We start from the raw sequence: 20,830 nt of genomic DNA on the forward strand, positions 1-20,830 counted from the left end.
CCCTTCATATGCTAATTGAGGTATCAGATAACTATTTCTAAACATAAGAAAGGCAATTAGACCAACCTCATATTTCTCTTGAGTTATCACTGAAATGTAGAAAACATAGTCATCTAAGACAATGCAATCTACCCTACCATGACCTAATTTTATACTTGAATTATTCAAATAGCTAAAAATGAATGAAAACAACCCAAATGTACATCAACTTATAAATAGGCAAAAAAATATGTACCATTCACACAGTGAAATACTATTCAGTCATAAAATGAATGAAGTACTTAAACATTATGCTGTATAAAAGAAACCAGACACAGAACACCACAGATTGTATGATTTTAAATTTTTGAAACTCTACATCATTTGGATTTTTGCTCACTAATTTGCCCAGGTAGCCTAGGTGGGCCCTGAAGACCTTGCTCACCCTGTTTACAAAAAAAAAAAAAAATATATATATATATATATATATATATATATATTTCATATATCTCTCCATATTAGGCAAATCCACAGAGCCAAGAAATAAACAGCGGTTGCCTAGGGTTGGAATGTTTGGGGAGAAATAGGGAGTTATAACTAACAGGTATGGAATTTGGGGAGAGAAATTTCTAAAATTCAATTGTGATAATAATTTCACTATACTGCAAATACATAAAATGAATTGTACACTTTAAATTGGTAAATTGCATGATATGTAATGATATCCCAATAAAGTTACTTTAAAATTTTAATTATCCCAAATTCTGGTTTATAAAAATACCCTCATATATAACCATATTTCAGCTTACGATGCATTTTATTGAACTGTCACTCCCATAGCAAAAGTTTTTTGGCTTTATTTATATTTCCAGCTTTACTGAGCTATAATTGTCAAATATTATACATATTTAAGATGTAAAATGTAATGTTTCCGTATACATATATATTGTAAAATAATTACCAAGATCAATTTAATTAACATATACATGAATAGAGTTTTATTGATTTCCTCTTTACCTACTCACCTGATCTCCTTTTTGAAACTCTACATCAATTGGTCTTTTTTGCTCACTGATTTGCCCAGGTGGCCCAGGTGGGCCCTGAAGACCTTGCTCACCCTGTTTACAAGATAAATTAAGATTATGATATTTCATAATATTCACAGATAATAAAATAACATGTAAACTATGTTAGTCGCAAGAGGCAAGGGAAGGAACAAAAAAGGCAGTTCAAGTGACTATGAAAGGAGAAAGCTAAGGTTGAAAAATCAACTTTTTCTTTACTCACCTTTTCACCTTTGGGTCCCTGGAAATTTAAGCCCATATTCCCCTGAAGAGAGAGATTTGATTAAAATCTCATTGACAATAAGAAATATAATCCACACTAAATAAAAGATGTAAAGAAAAAGAATATTACCTTTGGTCCTGGTGGTCCTGGTGGGCCAGGAGGGCCCTAAGAAGACACAGGAAAGGATAAAAATGTTATATTGATAAGTTTATTGAAAAATTATTTGGTTTCATACAGTGAGGGCTAAAATAGCCCCTTGAACTATTTCTGGGGCCTGGGGATGTAGCTCAGTAGTAGAGCACTTGCCTAGAATGCAATTCATAGTACTGTAAATATAATAATAATAATAACAACAATAACAACAATCCTGTTTTTTTTTAACTAATTGATTTTTAGTCAGTAATACACATTTAAATCAATTCAAACTAGATGAATGCAGAAATTTCTGGCAACACAATGGTTGTGGGCAGGGGCAGAAAGTTAGAATGGATATAAGAGAGGGGCAGCACCAGTACCAAAAATCAATTCAAAAGTTAACTTCAAAAAATTATCCTATTTCTTTTATCAGAATTATGGGTTAATTGAGTTACCACAAAGAACAACAAAGAAATGTGCTCTAGTTCTTTATTTTTTCCCCTTGGTACTGGGGATTGAACCGAGGGCCTCGCACATGCTAGGCAAGACTGCCACTGTGCTACACCCCCAGCCCTAATAAACTATAGTTCTTAAAAAATGTGATTATTTTTTAAATCCAGTTTTCTTTTCATGCAATATGTCTTTGCATTTTTCAGAATGTTTCAAAGTTTGAAAAATTAAATAGGCATTTATCTATCCATGTACATCACTCATAGTTGCAATGGATGTATTTATTTATATATTGTATCTTGGCAACACTTCTAAGATTTTGCTTCATGTATTCAATAAGGGTTAATGGAAAGAGCATTTGAAAGCATGGAGTGAATTCGTTAAGTGGACACAAGGGTTAAGGAAATTCAAGGTTTAACAACCTATCCAAGGAACACTAACGTTGCAACAGCAGAATTAGGAAAAAATGCCATGATTCAGGGACTCTTACTCTGTAGGAGGTTTACAACTAAAACAAACTGATAGGCTACGAATGTAGTTCAAGCACGGAGTACTTGCCTAGCAAGCATGAGGCCCTGGGTTCAATCCCCAGCACCTAAACAAATAAATAAACAAACTAACAAACTGAACAATCAGGTTTTCTAATTGTTTCCCAAGGAATTCCAGGAAACCAGAAACCATAATCATTTATGGTAGGTTCTTCAAGGATCTACCAAACAGTGTTTCTTTCATTCAAGAGTAGAGGACCAACTATTACCAAAATTTACAATCTATAAAAGTAAAATGAAAACTGTCACTTAAATATATGGTAGATAAAGAGATAGGGTGGCATATAAGAAAGTACTTTGAAATACATTTTTTGCCATTTTAAGAGGACAATGCAAAGCTCTAAGTCCAAAACATGACTTGAATGAAATACAAGTATTACAAGGGTAAAAGTACTTAGAATTTATTAGTGTAGAAAACAAGAGTGTCTACAGAGGTAATAAGAGGACTGGTTGCACAATCAGGGTCTTTATGAGTTCTTGCCTTTCTGCTGAGGTACACAAGTATATGATTCCATATATGATTCCATTGCAGAGTGGTTGTTCCCTTCCTCATTCCTACCATATCTCCCAGCCCCTATGAAATTAAGGCCAATTTTTTGTGAAACTCTTTTTATTCTTCTTAAACAAAACAACTGCATCTTGAAGAAACATGTTTCATCAAGTAACTAGAGGCTTTCATGAAGATTGCTTTAGAAGATTTCCTGAGATGGCCCAAACTGACTTCAACAGTGATGTATCCAGAAGCAACCAGCAAAATGCTTTGTTTTAGGTTTCAGTAGTAGAACGTATGCTTAGGATGGACAAGGGACTGGGCTCGATCCTCAGAATTGCAAAAAAGAAAAAAACCCTTTATTTTAAATCTTTCATTTTATGTACCTCATTTTTTCTGTCTGTAAGATGGAGAACTATTACTTGGAATGCATACTATTTACCATAACAAAAACCATCCTTAAATAACAAAATTATAGTTATGAATACTTTCAGGTATTATAAATAATACTAATGTTAATGAAAAAATGGAAAAAAAGGGAGGAGAAATAAAATTATAGAAGAAGCTTACCATCAGACCTGGTGGTCCTGGGGGACCAATTGGTCCTGGTATACCCATGGGACCAGCTGGGCCCTGTTATAAATTGAATAAAGAAAAGAATGAAAAAACAAAATCTTCAAAACTAAGCCTTTTACTGTATCTTACAAAGAACTAAATGGATGAGATTTAAAATTCTGTTGCCAGTATTCTACAATTCTATCAACCTACAGTATTATAAGCAGATTTTTAAAATGTATACATATAAAAGGATTAAATAACTCCAAAGGAATCCAAGCCCTCAGAAATCAACATAGAATGGATGCATATTTTGTAAAGACTATGCTTTAAAACAGTGGATAACAAAGGTAGGACAAACACATAAGGAAAATTTCAAGAATAAAATGGAAAAGATAGGCATTTAGTGGGGATTTTTATTTTCAAGGCAGCCTAATTTTAAAATAAATTAATTTGAAGACAAAGAGGGAAATGAGATTAACTGGAATAAGTGATAATGGAATGAGAAAGGTATTATAGGATATAAATGGGCAGCTTAAAAATGGAAAACTTCCCTTCCCTGAGACCTATAATTCTATATCTAGGCATAAATTCTAGATTATTTTCTAATGAAATCAATTATAGTACATTCACAAAAAGTTATATGGAAGTAAACCTGAGTGAACTGCTGCCATATACACTAATAGGGATGAATCTTAAAATATCAAGTAGTAAAAAAATGTTGCAGAAAATTACATAAATATTCAATTATTTTATAAAGCAAAACTAAGTACTCTATTGTTTAGGGATATCTGTATGTGGAATAAAGCTATTTTTAAGAATCAATGGAAAACTCAGGATGGTAGTTATATCTTGGGGGAATGCAGAAAGATATGACTGACAAGAAATACCCAAGTTGATTTAAAATGATTGGTACTACTGTAGTTCTTATATGTGGTGTTGGGTTCATAGATATTCATTTTATAATTCTGCTTTATTATGCACATCTATTTCACGTGTATTCTGTTGCATTTTCAAATATTCATAGTAACATTACAAAGGGGAAGAATGAGTGACCTGAAGAGAATATGGATGGGTGATGTCAGGTAAAGAATGAGAAGAGAGCTAAAGAAAAAAATCTCAATGCTGTATTTCAGTGATCAAATAAAAGAAAGTTCTGATTTTCATTTTTCGGCAAAGGGATCAATTATCATGAATTATAAGCCCTCAGAAACTGACCAGAATTCTAATCTATAAATACTTTAAAGTCATTACTGTCTGTATGTATGTTATCTGTAAGTTAACATGATCTTTTTTCTTAAGATTACATCTGATATTTACTATGCATAAATTGTATTCCTTCAACCATCAAAATATGTTCAGATGTTATGCATAATTGATAGTGTTACAAATGACATTTTTAAGTATCTTAAATGGGAGACCAATGATTTTTACTTTTAATAAGACCATTTACTGGGTACCCTACTACCACAAGAATAAGAATATAGGAACTTGTTTTTGCTGCCAATCCCCCAAAGCAAACATTTCCATGGACACTGGCCAGAAAGACAAAAGAATAAAACAGAGCTTATTAAAATTCTCCCTTGTCCAGAATGTTTTTATTTTCAGATAGAAGGTACAAGGAATCTAGTAAATTTCAGATGATATTTTCTATGGGCTAAAATAGAGAGTACTAAAGGTTGAAGAGTTGCTATGATCCTCTAATTAAATCATATAGCAAAAGAGAAAAATCACTGAATGCTTACTTGTATTCCAGGAGGACCTGGATATCCTGGATTACCCTTTGGTCCTGGTAGTGATGACATGATTATACTACCTGGTTCCCCCTAAAAAAGACACCATCAATGGATGTTGTGACAGTTATACATGAAAACTGGCAAGAGTACAAATAATGATCAGAAAGTTTGATTTGTCACCAAAGTATAGTGAAAGATTAAGTCATCTCAGTAGCTTAATGAACAAATTACCTTTTAAAAGAAAATGAGTTAAGTAGCCAGAGTATACAGAAGTACAACAGATAATCATTAAGAGCCTGTGGTAATTTCTGCTATTCATTCATTTAAAATATTTATTAAATATTAAGTATTTGCCAAGAATTGTTAGGCTTTGGATACTCAGTAATGAAAAAAATAAACGAGGACTCTGTTCTCATGGGTTTAACAATATAAAGGGGAAATGCAGACCAAAACACGTAAACAAATAAGAGGATAATGTGCTGTTAAGGACTATGAAAAAACATGACTCTGAGTGATAAAGAAATAGTGAAGAAAATTAGTTTGGGTAGTTAAAGAAGGACAATCTGTAGAGGTAACTTTTGGGTTGAGATCTGAAAGATAAAAAGGAGTGAGTGAGATACAATGGGGGGAAGAGTTGAGGAAGTGTAAATAGTAAGTACAAAAGACTCCAAAAACAAAGAGTTCAGCACGTTCAAATAACTGAACGCAAATCAGTGAGCCAACGAAAAGGTGGTTTAAGATAAGGGCTGTAAATGAGGCAGGGATTAGAACATGTGGGTTTTACAAGCCATGGAAAAGAATGTGGACTATATTTTAGACACATAGTGGGAAGCCTTTGAAGGTTTATAATCAGGGAGATAAAATTATTGATTTACATTATATATGATCATTCTTGGTTGCTTGAGAATAAATCAGGCTGAGATATGAGAGATAATAGCAAGAGAGAGAGAAAAGAGAGAAGGGGGCTAGTTAAGAGGTTATTGCAGTAGTTCAGATAAGCCCTTATGGTTAGTGGTATGACAGTGGAGATGGAGAAAAGTGAATGAATATAAGACAGTTTTTACAGGTAAATTTAATAGTATTCAGTGACAGAATGGAATGAAGAAGTTTGTGAAAGTAAGCCTCTGGTTTTGAGTTTATGTAAAAGTGTCATATATTGATGTAAATTCTAGATATTGGGAGCCAGAGGCAAGACTAGATTTGTTTAGGGGGATAGGTTAATTTTGAACATGTAAATTTGCATATCTGGGGATATTTGAGTGGAGATGTCAGGGAGGGAGTTGAACACATGCATCCAACTCAGATTTGTTATTTTCTTCTGAAAAATCTATTTTGAAGAAAAGTCTGGCTTGGAGAAATTAATGTGGGTATTCAGGAACTACACTGTAATCAATACTATGGACATTTAAAAATAAAATTAATAAAATTAATAAATTTATTAAATTTAATTAATAAAATTAATAAAATTGTGGGCAAAAAGAAAAAGGGGTCAGAACTGTGTCCTCATGCTTTGTTGGATAGAAGACAATGAGCTTGCCTAGAACACAGCAAAACAATCAGCGATGCAAAAGAAAAATCAGGAATAGAGGAGTGCCACAGATCTCAGGGAAGAAGAGTACTTCTAAAAAAGCAGACTGTTAAATGTGTCAAAGTATAATATGATACAGATTGAAGGTTTCAGAAAAGAAGTAATTCTGATATAATACATTTTCAAGTAATCAGCAGATAGAAGGTACTTAAAAGCCAGAGGAACAGAGGGGACTACTTAAGGAAAGCTTCTATGTGTACACTTGCGCAATTTAAAGAAGCATCCATTTTTTGAGACAAGTTTGAATCACTGTCCTATTGAAGTTGCAGACTTTTCAAATATTTTATTCAAAAACATTTACCTTTTCAGCATGAGATGCTTACCTTCATACCTGGGATCCCAGGAGGCCCCTATTATTAAAAAGAAAAAAAAAATTTATATATACAGGAGGGGAGTAAACAAAAGAACCCAATGCTTTCTAAACAGAATATGAACTAAAGCTGCTATAAGGTCATTTCTATATCTTAGGATACTTAAGAGATACCATTTCTATTAAATACCATAAAATCCTTGATTTTGCCCTACCAACTTCCTTTTTATTTTTTGAAAACTTTTTCTAGTTTATTACTATAAAATATATTTCTTTTTTTGGACATAGATACATTGATCTTACTCTCTATATTTCTGCTTCTTCTGTTAATTACTGTATTCATTATAATCCCAGATTTTGTAACTTACTGGAGGACCCTGTAAACCAGGAAAACCGGGACTGCCTGGAAATCCACGTTCCCCCTAGAAGGAGTTAAAATAAAGAGCATGGAGGAACAAGAAACAAAGAATAACTACATCAACAAACAATGACTTACTGAAAAGATTTCTGCAAAAATCATTTTTGAATGTCTGATATTTTGAAATATGCCAGATTGCCAAAAATTCATTAGCCTTCTATTTCCAATTACTTCAATATAAACTATCCATATGAGGTCAACCTACTAAGACACTTTTATCCCTACTCATCCATCTCTTTCAGAAATAAAGGGAAAAAAACTTCCCTTTTCATTTTCTTCTGACAAATCCATTTTGAAACCATCACACCATGGATTCCCAACTCTCATCATGTTTAATAGTTAATGATTTGCCCCAATTTCCTGTCCATGTGTTATATAGATTCTTATTTTAACTGCCCTATTGCATTTTTCCTTTATTGTAAACTCTTTCAAATTATTTTTGTAAAGAGGAAAAGATGTTAGAAAGAAGGCCATTAATATCACCAAGAGGACAATAATAGCAATAGTTCTAGCAATTGTAGGTCATTATGTTTTCTAGGCACTGAATTTTTCCCACTCACTATTGTAAAGTACTAATATGAACATTTGGTTTAGAAAACAAAAGCTAAAATCGCTGTAGAAGAACCCCAATGCAACCTTCTTTCAAATACCTATATGCCATAGTAATCCTAGAAACAACCATGTCAGAAGGTTTAAAAGAGTAAAATTACTACATCTGTGTGCCTTTGAATTGTCCAATACTCCTTTCTCTCCACTTTTTACACATAGAAAAAGTAGACCCAGAAAGGAAGTGGCACAAGTTCAAAAGACAGAAAAAAAGAACCTACAAATTGTAGTTTCAACTATAGGGTTCATTCTTTTACTTACACAATGAGAAATATAAGAAAATATTCTAACCTAAAATCTAATGGATATAACAAATCCATTAAACTTTTTTTGAAATTCGTTGTTTACGTAATTGCTGGCCTGAAATACAAATTAATAATTAAATCTACTGCTTTACAAAAAGGAAAAACAAGATCCCTTTAATTAAATGCCTTAGTATACTAACTATAGATATATTTAGCCTTGAAATTTAAAACTCTGTCTAGTGGTCTGTTTGTTGCTTACACACTAGCAAAAAACCACATCAACAAATAACCAGAACAGGTACAAGAATGAAATCTACTTTAACATGAAGTATCTCATATAAACTAATTCTCCATTGGTCCTATCACTAAAAGTTGCCCCCACTGAAAGGAAGAATACAAGAAAGCCTCATGAATCCAAACATTTAAAAATTATCATTATCATAACCATCAGCAGCAGCAGCAAGGATCATAATGGCCTGGAGAAATACTGGGAAGTAAAGAGAATTATATTGCATTCAAGTACCTACTATAGAAATTATGAGAAAATATTACCCAAGTAATGCAAAACAGTTTGTTCAAGCTATTTCAAATATGAACACAAATATAAAATTAGGTAGGGTATTTCACAAATAGTTTCATGGAATATGATGTGCAAAATGGAAAATGCCACAAACAGATACAGAGAATAACTGCATTTCCTAGAATAAGAATAGAGGCTACCACATGTAAGTATGCAAAAGCAAATTTTCCTTGTTATGTGTCACCTTACATTAAAACCAAACAGTTGTCTAAAAAAGGAAAAGTGGGTCAGGAAAAAAATGATGGCCATATCTAAAGATTTGTTTTTCTTTTAAAACTGTTTAATGCATCATTTTTTGCTGACAGAAAGGAGTTGTTAGTTTCATATTAACAGTTTAGGAAGTTAAAATATTAGAACATGAAATATTCCAAAACTTAACTTGTATCTAGTTTCAAAAAAAGTCAAAACTAATAAATGACATTCCCAATTATTACTCTTAACAACCGTTGTGGTATTTGAAACATATATACCCTAATTCCTTTATAAAAGTCATTCTACTAAACACCAAAGCCAAAAAAGGATTTGGGAAGCAATCTTCAACCCCATGCAATATCCCAGCTAATTACAAATGCTTAAAGAAATTACTGATGTTTAATATATTGAAAATATTAAGTCAAAATATACCCTATGCCCTAGATATGAAGCCACTATATCTTATCTTCAATTTCTTCATATTGGTTTCTTTAGATTTTTAAGTCTATTATTATCAAGCATATTGCCTAATATTAAGTTAAAGAAACATCACCTTGGTTCCATTGCATCCAGGGATACCTTGAGGTCCTGGGGCTCCATCATGGCCTGGCATTCCCTTTGAAAAGGGATATGAGACATGTATGTTATTTCTTAGATGACTTTTTAAGGGATTTTATTTTATCTTTGTGTAGTACTGGAAATCAAACCCAGGGATTCACACATGCTAGACAAGTGCTCTACTCACAGGAAGACCTGGTGTCCCTGGAAATCCAGGAAGTCCAGGAGGACCCTATGAGAAGAAAAAATATGTGAACCAAATAATAACCAATAACAATAAAAACTATATCTCACCTAAGCGTATTATGAAATTTATATTTAGACTTGATATGGACAAAATGTGTCTCATTAATTACTACCATTCATTGTTATTTTACACATTAGAGAAAATCCAACTCTACATATTTAAAAGTTTCTTTGACAGAAAACTAAAGAAGTAAAACTTTTAGGGAGTATTGTTTTCTTTGCACTTGGTAGGAGTGAGCAAAGTAGTGGATGAAACATCTCTTTTAACAAGTAAAGTTCTCCCAGGTTTGCAATGAACAATGAGTACAGCAGGGGAGGTAGCAAATATATTTGCCTCTAAGGATGTTAATATGATTACCCCCAAAGATCCTTCAATTAAATTTCCCGGTCAGAACTGTCAAAAATACAAGTGGGACAACGTTCCCATAGGTAAGGCTGTGGGAAAAAGGTGTTCTCAGACACTGCTAATGGGGATTCAAATATTGTGAAAGGAGATTTGGAAATACCTAGCAAAATTACACATGCAATTTACCTTTTAACCTAGCAACTCACTTCTACGAGTCTATCTCCAAGATACACTAGAAATTATAAAACAAAATATGATATCTGAGGTTAGTAACTGCACAATTTTTATGGCTACATTTATAGAGGAAATACAGAAGATGAGTCTGAAAGTTCTTGTGCCAGAAAAGAAGAAAGCCACCAAAGATCAGTGTCAGAAGGGCACAGGACAGGAATGATTTTGAAGAAGCTCCCACAAACCAAGGATGGCACAATTCAGGCTTCAAAACAAATAACAACTACAATTGATTGAAACATTAAATTCTATGTGTTTATCATAAACAATTCACAAAAATCTTCCTTGATCACAACTGGAAATTGCTGGTATAGCAACTCATTAGCTTATTAAAATTACAGCTTAAAAAAGGATTCAGAGTATTTTTTTTTAAAAAATCACCATTTTGTAACTCTCAACAAAATAATGATTATCAATGGATGCTGGACCATTAAGTGAAGGTTCATGGGGAAATACCTGATTCAAGAAACAGGCTGACATTTTCTAAGACCAGTGATTAAACCCAGTCTCAGAAACTAGGCTAGCCAGATATTTTTGTGTCATGATGTAATTCAATAGTAAATGTACAACACTACCCATAAAGTGTACTTTTTCCTATTTAATTTGATTGCAGTTTGATTTAAATGCAGTAAATACACAAATCTTAAATGTATAGCACTTTTTTGTGTCCCTAGAAACTACTTCAGTGTCTCTTACAAGGTAACATCCAATTTGTAGGAAATATGGGGGACAGAGGAATATTTTAAATGAAGCCATGAAGAAATAGCCAGCTAAACTCTGAATGTGGAATGCAGTACAATACTAATGACCCAGTTTTTCCAATAGCACAATAAAAGAGGCTTAAGAAACACAGCAATCAAAGGCAATACAAGGACCTTGCTTGGATTATGATTTCAACAAACCAAATGTAAAAGGGTACCTTTGAGACAACTGAGGAAATCTGAATGTGGACTGAGTTTTAGAGCATATGAAAAATGACTCCTAATTTGTTAAGTATGATAATGATACGGTGATTATGTGGTTTTCCATTACAGAGGCATAATGAAGCATTAGTAGAATGAATGATGTGATAGATTTACTTTAAATATTTCAAACAATAAATGGCAGGGGGAGAGAGTTAACAAAATTGTCAAAATGTTGATTTTTTTGAAGCTGGAGAAAAGAACATAGATGTTCACTGCATAATAATCTCTCTACATTTGTAGACACTTAAAATTTTCCACAATAAATGTTTCAAAAACTGCCTGTCATGAATTCAGTATTAGTTGAGACCTGAGGATGCTGGAACTATTAGTCTACCTTTTCCCAAGCATTTATGAAGTTGTAGTTGAGGGGCATGGACTATCCAAATATCTCCAGCTATTTGGAAATGGGAATTGATAGGATGACCAATTCTTTTTAGTCTCCACAGTGCTTAGGATGTAGTTAATGGTAACTATAACTATTATGAAATACGTTATGATTATTATGAAGACATTACATAGTATATTGGTAACCATTTATTACCAATATACTATACCAATAAGGAAGAACGTCTGCTAAAATAAACTAAGGGTTTTGAGTTTCTTCTTTGTTTCTCTAGTACCATACTTACATCAGTTATACATAGCATATAAGGCAAGCTCTGAACTGTGAAAACATATATCTCACAATGATTTGAATGTTTATATAAGATGTGTACAGCTCCTAATTTCTGAAAATCAAAGGACCAGAATATTAGGTTGTTTTTTTTTTCATACATATAAACATGTAATGCCCCATCCATGTATTTTATACTCAAAGTAAGGGATCTCATCAGTCCATAAAGAAAGACTTTCAGAGCAAAATGGATTATGCTGATTTAACTCTCTAACACATGAAGAAAACAAGGCTCAGAAAAATTAAATGTGACCTTCAAAAGTCAGTATATTTTTAAACTAGTTTCTTCATATTTCCAGAAAACAGTCAAATATATGTCAACCTGAAAGCTTTTGAGAAAAAAATTATACTAAATGTACTTTTTAGTTTTGAGATGCATCCTGATTTTCAGAACTCTACAACTCGAAAAATCATGCAAGTTAAAATTGAGGAAATGTACTCTTCCAAAAGCAATTATTCTTTAATTGTTTAAACCAAACTTCTTCAAGCAATTATTCTGTAATTGTTTAAACCAAACTTCTTCAAGGTACACAATTTTATAATACTTATAGAGGGTAAAATGGGAGGGTCTACACCTGAGGAGACCAGTTCTCTGAACCCCAGCAGGCTGACATGATCACAATGCTTAGGAAGTTCTGGTTTGAATCAACTAGATGATAAACATTTTGAAGAGAGTGAAAAAAACTGAATTTAGCATTTCATGTTTCTTAATCCTAAGTTACTTTAAAATCATCTTATATCCATTTAAACAGACATCTAAACATATAACTACCAAAATACAAAAATGGACAACTGTAGTCATGCCAACTCTTCAATTTAAAAATTTAACTTTTTAAGTGAAGAATAATTTTCTTCCTACATTTCAAAATGGGTCTTCTCCAGTTCTCTCATAATAGTTCATTTGCTTTTTATCTTTTTCCAAGAACAAAGCCCTAGCTATACAGCAAATATTGCTTACTCTGATTCCTTTAGGTCCTGGTGGCCCTGGAATTCCATCATCACCCTGAAAAATACAATACATTTAGTACATATTTTTTAAAAAAGAAAAGTACTCAAATATCTAAATTTACAATATTGCAATATAACAGACTGAAATTTTGGTGAACATTTGTGAAATTTAGGGAGAAATTTACACACCCAAGGAAGAAGCATTTATTATTGCAACTAAAAGTGCTGAGATAAATTATATGACCAAAAACAGGAAGAGTCTTTATTGACTGAGAAGAAAACTGCTGACATATAGGAGAAACTTTATATCTATAAAGTTAAGTATGAATCATACAAGAAAACAAAGATGAGATAGTGATATGGACATTCCCCAAATCATTTATGCATAAACAAAATGAAAGGTGAAAATACGGGCAGTTTCCATGTTGTGTTAATCTGCCATGCTGCAAATAAATAGCATTATCTCTGTACCCAAATACATTCTATTTTTGAATTTGCTGTTTTAAACCTTTGTTTTATTTTATAAGATACTTTCTACTGGCACAGCTTAAGAAGGACTGAGAAAGTAACCTTCCTCTTCAGGTTCTGTTGTCAACTCCATGCAGGAGAGGCTACCCACATGTATGGTCAGCTATTTATCCATTTTTAATAACAATTGTGTTGTTGAAAATTTAAAATATTGTCTAAATTTTATTAACTATTTTCTTTTAAAAATTGAATAAAGAAAACCTAGCTATGTTTCATGTACCTAACTTATTCACAAGTTCTAGGAATAAGAATATGGATATCTTTGAGATGGAAAAGGGAAACCATTTTTCTCCCAACCACACTCTGCTTTTAAAAAATTTAATAATCCCTGGGGTTGTGGCTCAGTGGTAGAGCACTTGAATAGCATGTGTGAGGCACTGGGTTTGATCCTCAGCACCACATAAAAATAAATAAATAAAATAAAGGTATTGGGTCCATCGACAACTAAAAAAATTTAAAAAGTTTAATAATCTACTCTTTCTGTATCAGATGGACTTCTAAGAGGATTAAAGCAAACAAAAGTCTACTTTAAAGCAAATAGAAGAACTTTTAACTCAATGAATACTTTTCTGCCTTTCCATTGATTGCAGAAATAAAACACAGCTGCCATAATTTTGTAGTAGTTGTACTAACCAACATGGTTCACTAAGAAGAATAAATTAGAAATATAAAAATTAGAAAGGATAGGGCTGGGGGTGTAGCTCAGTGGTAGAGCATTTGCTTAACGGGCACAAGGCCTTGGGTTTGATTCCCCAGCATATTTTTTTAAAAGTTAGAGAGGATGAGGCAAAACTACTAATATTTGCAAGTTATAAAAAAATGCAAGCTTGTTAAAATAAAAATATTATCATCAAGAACTAAGTATAAAACTAATATTAAAAGCCAACAGCTTTCTTATACCAATAACTAGTTAAATGATATAACAGAAAAAATATCCAATTTACAACTGCAACAAAAAATGATAAAATATTTAGTAATGAACTTAAGAAGAAAACTACAAGATTTATAAGAAGAAAAATTTAAAACATGCCTGAAGTTTGCAAAAGAAGACTTGAACAAATTAAAGTCATTCCCTGTTCCTGAGTAACAAAATTAAAGATTCAAAATGTCAATTCTTAGGCATGCATGGTAGCACATAACTTGTAATCCGAACTAGTCAGGAGGCTGGCAAGTTGGAGGCCAGGATGGGCAACCTAGTAAGAGCCCATCTCTAAATAAAAATTAAAAAGTGCTGGGAATGGTAACACACCCATGAATTCAATCCCAGTACTAAAAAAAAAAGTCAATTCTCAATTAATTTAATTACAAATTTTATATCATGAAAACAGATGTGATGAGTTTTAAAAACTAGGCAGTAATTCTAGAGTTCATGTGGAAAAATAAAAAAGAAAGAACACAGAACACAGAAAAAAATCTAACAAAAGAGCACTGAGGGGTCACTAGCCCTGTCAAGTATAAAAATATAATATAAAGCCTCTATAATTAATATAGTTTAGTTCTGATAGTTGAATAAGCTGACCCTTGGAAGACTACTGGTAGTTTCAAAAACAAGTTCATATATTCATATGAATTTGGTGTATACTAGTCCCCCCTTATTCAAAGAGGATACATTCCCCAACCCTCAGTTAATGCCTGAAATTACAGATGGTACCAAACCTTATATATGTTGTGTTTTTTCCTTTGCATACATTTCTATAATAATGTTTAATTTATAAATCAGACATGGTAAGAAACTAAAAATAATAACTAATAAAATGGAATAATTTAACAGTATACTATAATAAAAGTTATTTAAATATATTAAGTATTAATTTCTATAATTTTCCATTTAATATTTTAGACTGTGGTTGGTCATGAGTAATTGAGACCATGGAAAGTAAAAATGCAAAGGAGATAAAGGAGGACTACTGCATAATGAAGGTATCATTGCAAATCATTGGAGAAAATGATGTTCTGATACACATGTGAGACCATCTGGAAAAAATAAACGTGGAACTTATATCACAAGCCATACATCAGGAAGAATTCCATGAGTAAAATGTTTAAATGTAAAAAAATAAATAAATAAATAAAAGTACCAGAGAATAATATTTGAGAATTATAAAATTTTAGGATGGGGAAGGTTTTTCCTACTTATAATCCATAAAATATAAAGGAATGGATCTCAGAAAAATACACATAAATGCATACACATATATGAACACACTCAGCAAAACCGAATGACAAAGTAGGGGAAAAGAATGCAACTCTCAATGTAAACAAAGAGCTAATCTCCCTAACACATAAAGAGCTCAGTGAAATATGAAAATACCAATAATCCAGTAGGAAAATGGGCAAATGATATGAATACATAGATCATAGAAAAGACTGATTCTTCAGACATATGAAAAGCATATTCTCACTCATACAAAGAGAAATGCAAATTAAAAGTACATTGAGAGATCACTTTCTTTTATCAGACTGGCAAAAATCCAAGTTTCATAATAGTATTGGTGGAGCTAAAGGGCAATAGATGTTCTTACATATTGCTGAACCAAGGCTAAATCATGTAACTTTTGGAGGGGCAATCTGGCAATATCTGCAAATATATATGTGTATCCTCAGATCCAGCAATACTATTTCTAGTAATTTATCTTATAGTTAATCCCTAATTGGTAAAAGGATATCTAAACAAATCTATGTTTTAGTAAGCCTGTTTGTAGTAGCAAAAAAATTGAAAACTACCTAAATCAACAGGGGACTGATTAATAAGTTGTGATTTATATACACAATGAAATAAAATAGACTTACGGAAAATAATATGGAGGTTCTGTGTATACACATATGGAATATGTATGACATATTAAGTGAAAAACAAAAGTTAAACATAATGTACTACTATTTTACAGAGGGGGTAAATGTATGTATATATATCTCAGTGACTAATGAACACAGGTGGAAAGGATTTTTTTCATTATATACCCTCTTATGTTACTTTATTCTGAACAAAGTGAATGTAATGTCTATCGAGGAGGAGGGATGAGAAAAGGGAGGAACTGTTGAATGAAATTGACCACATTATACTATGTACATGTAAGAATATATCACAGAATTTCACTTTTACAAATAACTATAATGTACAAATAAAATAAATTAATATAAGAAACCAAATTTCATTTTTAAGAATAAAAACTCCTTTCAAAATATATAAATATATATAAACAAACATATACATATAGTAATATATACATATACAAAATATATATTTGCTTCATGTTTACTTTCATAAATAGGAGTGTACTAATAAATAACAATTCTACAAAGTTTTTGATATAATATACGTATAACATGTACTAGAATAGCTAATCACATAAAAGTAGGAATTCACCTATTTTAGAAAATATGAAGGCAAACTGGATATAGAAATATAAAGTGCTTAGAAGTTAGAATCCCAAAAATTTAAAAGCATTTTATATTCTCTTTATACATACTGAAAAAGAATCAGAGCAAACGATTGGACTGCTTTTGATACTTAATCTGCATACAAGCATACTTTTACAAATTATCATAATAATCCCAGTTAATGATAAATAATTTCAAAGAAATCCTGATGCAGTTAACTTCTTTTTACATCAGACAATGTCTACTTAAACTGTTACCTCTCAATAAGCATGGTAAGAAACTCAGCCTACATTACCAGATAAAACTAGATGCAAGAAATATAACTTTTTCTATGGTTCAACTTAATTTCTGTTCCAAAGCATCCGTTTTTATAACATGACTGAAATTTAATCTCAGTCAACTGGAGTTCCCACCTCATTTTCACAAAAGTATGTCTATGTTTTGGAGAGCTTAAGTAGTTCCAAAGTGTTGAGGGGTGGGACAGTCTAGTTCAAGCTGAATTTCACTTAGATGTCCTATGCCAATAGTTTCATGAATTGCTGCTGAATCCATCCACTTGACTCATATCTCTACTACTTCTACTTCTGTGCCCCTACTAGGTACACAAGAATCATTCTGCTTTCTTGCTCTCCAAGTATTATTTGACCCAGCTAATTCAGTTGAATGGCCCATCCACCAAAATTCTATGCCATCGTTTAGGGTCCCACTGTTTCCTTAGTTTTCAAGTTCTACTCAGGAAATCTAGTACAGGTCCCATCAGCTCTTGAATCTAACAAAACTACTGCATGATCAGTATTTTCTCAAAATCTAAGCTCTGACAAAGTTAAACGTTAAAATGTATTCATGCATTTAACCTTCCTCCCTTATTAGGAGGACTACCTGGTGAATATCCATTTGATTTCCTTAATACTCTAATGATATGATGTACCATCATTACACACAATAATAAAATTAGGAAAAAAAAAGGTTTTTAAGCCAATTTTTCTTCCAGGCAAATGAACAGAACTTGCCCTTTCATATATCACTTCACCACTCTACCTAATACAGATGGAAAAGGGCACTGAGCCAAAAGAGCCATTAAAAACTAAAAGAAAGAAACTTCTCTTAGTCTGAAACTTCACTATTATCTCTTCCCATTTCCAATCTTAACAGGCACACATAGATGCTTTCCTTGCTCATGGTACAGGACAGACTACCCACACTGAAATCAATGAACACAGTTCACTTAACTGATAGGACAAGAACACGTTCTGATCCATGAACCAGGGCATGGGAGCTGGGGTTGTGAATCAAACTTCTTTTTTCTCTCCCTCCCACAGAATAGCCTACATGACTTCCTCCTTATCAAATTCACTGATGTGCCTGCCCCAGGTAGTTGCCACCACTATGCATATGACAAAACTGCTGGATATGTCATACACTGCCCAAACCCCTAGATAAACATCTGACTGCTGTGCTGCTGAATATTACAAATGGACTTCTCTGTAAACACACCATTTTAGTACCTCAGGTGCCCAGACCTTTTTACTTTGGGACTGATTTGTTGCCACAATTGAACTCTGACCCTAGAGGAACAAATTACCTCCTTGTATGTCAAATCCTTCCTATCCAAAATGGAAGCAATTGAAACAACCGGGGAAAAGTGATATGGGGTCAACCCCTGGAGCAGTTTGACCTTGATAGCAGTGGCCTTTTCCACATTACACAAATTTTCCAATTCCATTCAAGTCCCTGCCCATTAAAATGAACTTTTGGCTGAATGACCCCCATTGTAATCAATGATTTTTACATTCCCAGAACTATGTATGTCCCCACTGGTATATTATTCATTTTTGTAATTCTAGGCTTTCAATACTACTACAAAGGCAAATAATGAGATATTGATGAAAGACTCCCAACCATTCATAACAGTCCCTCCCAGTAAGTATATCCTACTTTATGGAATAAGAGAGGAACTCCAAAATCAGATAAGACTCTGGTTAATCAGGAGAATTGCCAGGTGGCATTATAGCCTCTCTGCTCATGCATAAACTCCAGGCAATCTTTCCCACTGTCAGAATCATTCAAGTAAAAAAGGTGGTGCTGGACTTGACCCTTGCTGAAGACATTAATGACACTACCTCAGCTTTGGGAGCATAATAGACTGGCCTCAATTCCTTGGTTTTTAGTAGTGTTAAATCACCCTATAGCCCTCAGCTTCCTGCTGGCCAAAAAAAGGAACAGTCTTTATGATTGCCAGCACCTCATGCTGCCCGTAGATCACTAAAATTGGCAAAGTAAAACAGCCCATGGTAAGACTTAAGAGAAAGCCTCTGGGCTTTATAAAGTAGATTGGGCAGGCTATGGGACTTCTATTCTTGGGGTGGCAAGAGCTATGGCTCATGATTACATTCAATATTCCAGACAGCTCTGATCATCCTGCTTAGAAATGGTTTCAGACTAATTGAAAGGGTTTTTGACATAGTCCCTTAAAGTCCAGCATATTCAGGTCCATGCTTATGTTTCGCATTCACATGTTAAAAAATCAAGGGGTAGAATTGAGGAGTCTAGCACCTATCTAAACGTTTACCCATGTAAGATTTTTCAGGTCCACCCCAATTCCTCATGGTAGGCCTCATGGATAACAGCTGCCCTCCTGAAACTAAACTTGGTGTACAGCCAATGCACTGCATTCTCTGAAGCAGCTTCCTGGATGGCCATGCTTTCATACAGATAGGCCTCTTTATCCAGGGCCTTTGATAGAGACCTCCTTTGGTACAAAACCCTGAAAAAGCATTTTCTGCAGTGACTCAATACTTTTTTATTCCTAGCCCTTCTTCTCCTTTCTGTCATGGCTGCCCCCAGGGCTATACAACTTCAAGAGGTTTTTGTTTTGAGCTCTTCCAACAATGAGTGATTCCAAGCCTCTATGCAGATCCATCTGACCCTTGCTGGTGCTGTGCCACAGGGAAAAATAGAACTATGGGGGAGTTGGTGCTTTCTCCAGTTTTTCTTCTTTTTTATAATACTGCAGTAAATCAGTAAATGTTTAACAGTTACTTTCATTATGGTTTCTTTTCCCCCAGTGCTGGGAATCAAACTCAGGGCCTACATGCTTGCTAGGCAAGTACTCTACCACTGAGCCACATCCCCAGCCAGCATGATATATTGTCTTAATGAGCTACTCTGACACTAGGCAGCTTGGCTCTTTCCAGTTCAGCTAAGTTCCTGAAAGAACTTTTGTAAAGGATCACAACAGCTACATACAATAAAAACATCTTCCAAAATCATCTTAATATGGTGGTAATATTCAATTAAGAAAAAAAACCAATAAGTTACAGATTCCCCATCATTCCAATGTCTGATTTAAATACTTTCTCACTAGAATACAGTAACTTTTTAGTAATTTGACACCCAGTCCCACATTTAAGATGACTTAATTCCTCTGGTTTTAGCAATTTAACACAAACCTTTTGTCCCCGAGGCCCTGGAGGTCCTTCTGGACCTGGAAATCCAGGCAAACCTGGATGGCCTTCTAAACCTGGAAATCCTCTCTCTCCCTGAAATTAAACAAGAATTAAAGGTAAGGTTATTTGTGAATTTTCAAGCACAGGCATGGTTGATATTCAAGAAGATCAAATAATTAGCTGTTTAAAACTAACATAATTTAATGATATTAAATTCAGTTTCTTATTAACATGAGGAAACCAGTAAGATTTAAGGAGAAAAAACACAAATCATCCCAAATTTATATCATGCACAATAATGTAATCTCCTATAAAATTAAATAGTATATCAGAGATGAAGTGAGATTTAAACATGCTAACATCAAGATTTAAACAAGGAGGATGGCAAT

General features: G+C 33.2%; 1 protein-coding gene across 1 annotated transcript in view; it reads right to left on the bottom strand.

Annotated features, from left to right (window-relative positions):
- Positions 1 to 20,830, bottom strand: part of COL4A5 (collagen type IV alpha 5 chain) — a 227,026-nt gene that overhangs the window by 112,474 nt on the left and 93,722 nt on the right. The window contains exons 3-13 of the mRNA XM_079124399.1: positions 20,445 to 20,534; positions 13,097 to 13,141; positions 9,865 to 9,909; positions 9,673 to 9,735; positions 7,447 to 7,500; positions 7,092 to 7,118; positions 5,190 to 5,270; positions 3,460 to 3,522; positions 1,396 to 1,431; positions 1,267 to 1,308; positions 1,005 to 1,097 (exon numbers count right to left, since the gene is read on the bottom strand). Of these exons, the coding sequence (XP_078980525.1) occupies positions 1,005 to 1,097; positions 1,267 to 1,308; positions 1,396 to 1,431; positions 3,460 to 3,522; positions 5,190 to 5,270; positions 7,092 to 7,118; positions 7,447 to 7,500; positions 9,673 to 9,735; positions 9,865 to 9,909; positions 13,097 to 13,141; positions 20,445 to 20,534 (639 nt within the window). The remainder of the gene's footprint in view (positions 1 to 1,004; positions 1,098 to 1,266; positions 1,309 to 1,395; positions 1,432 to 3,459; positions 3,523 to 5,189; positions 5,271 to 7,091; positions 7,119 to 7,446; positions 7,501 to 9,672; positions 9,736 to 9,864; positions 9,910 to 13,096; positions 13,142 to 20,444; positions 20,535 to 20,830) is intronic.

This window comes from Sciurus vulgaris, assembly GCF_902686455.1.
Source record: "Sciurus vulgaris genome assembly, chromosome: X".
NCBI lineage: Eukaryota > Metazoa > Chordata > Mammalia > Rodentia > Sciuridae > Sciurus > Sciurus vulgaris.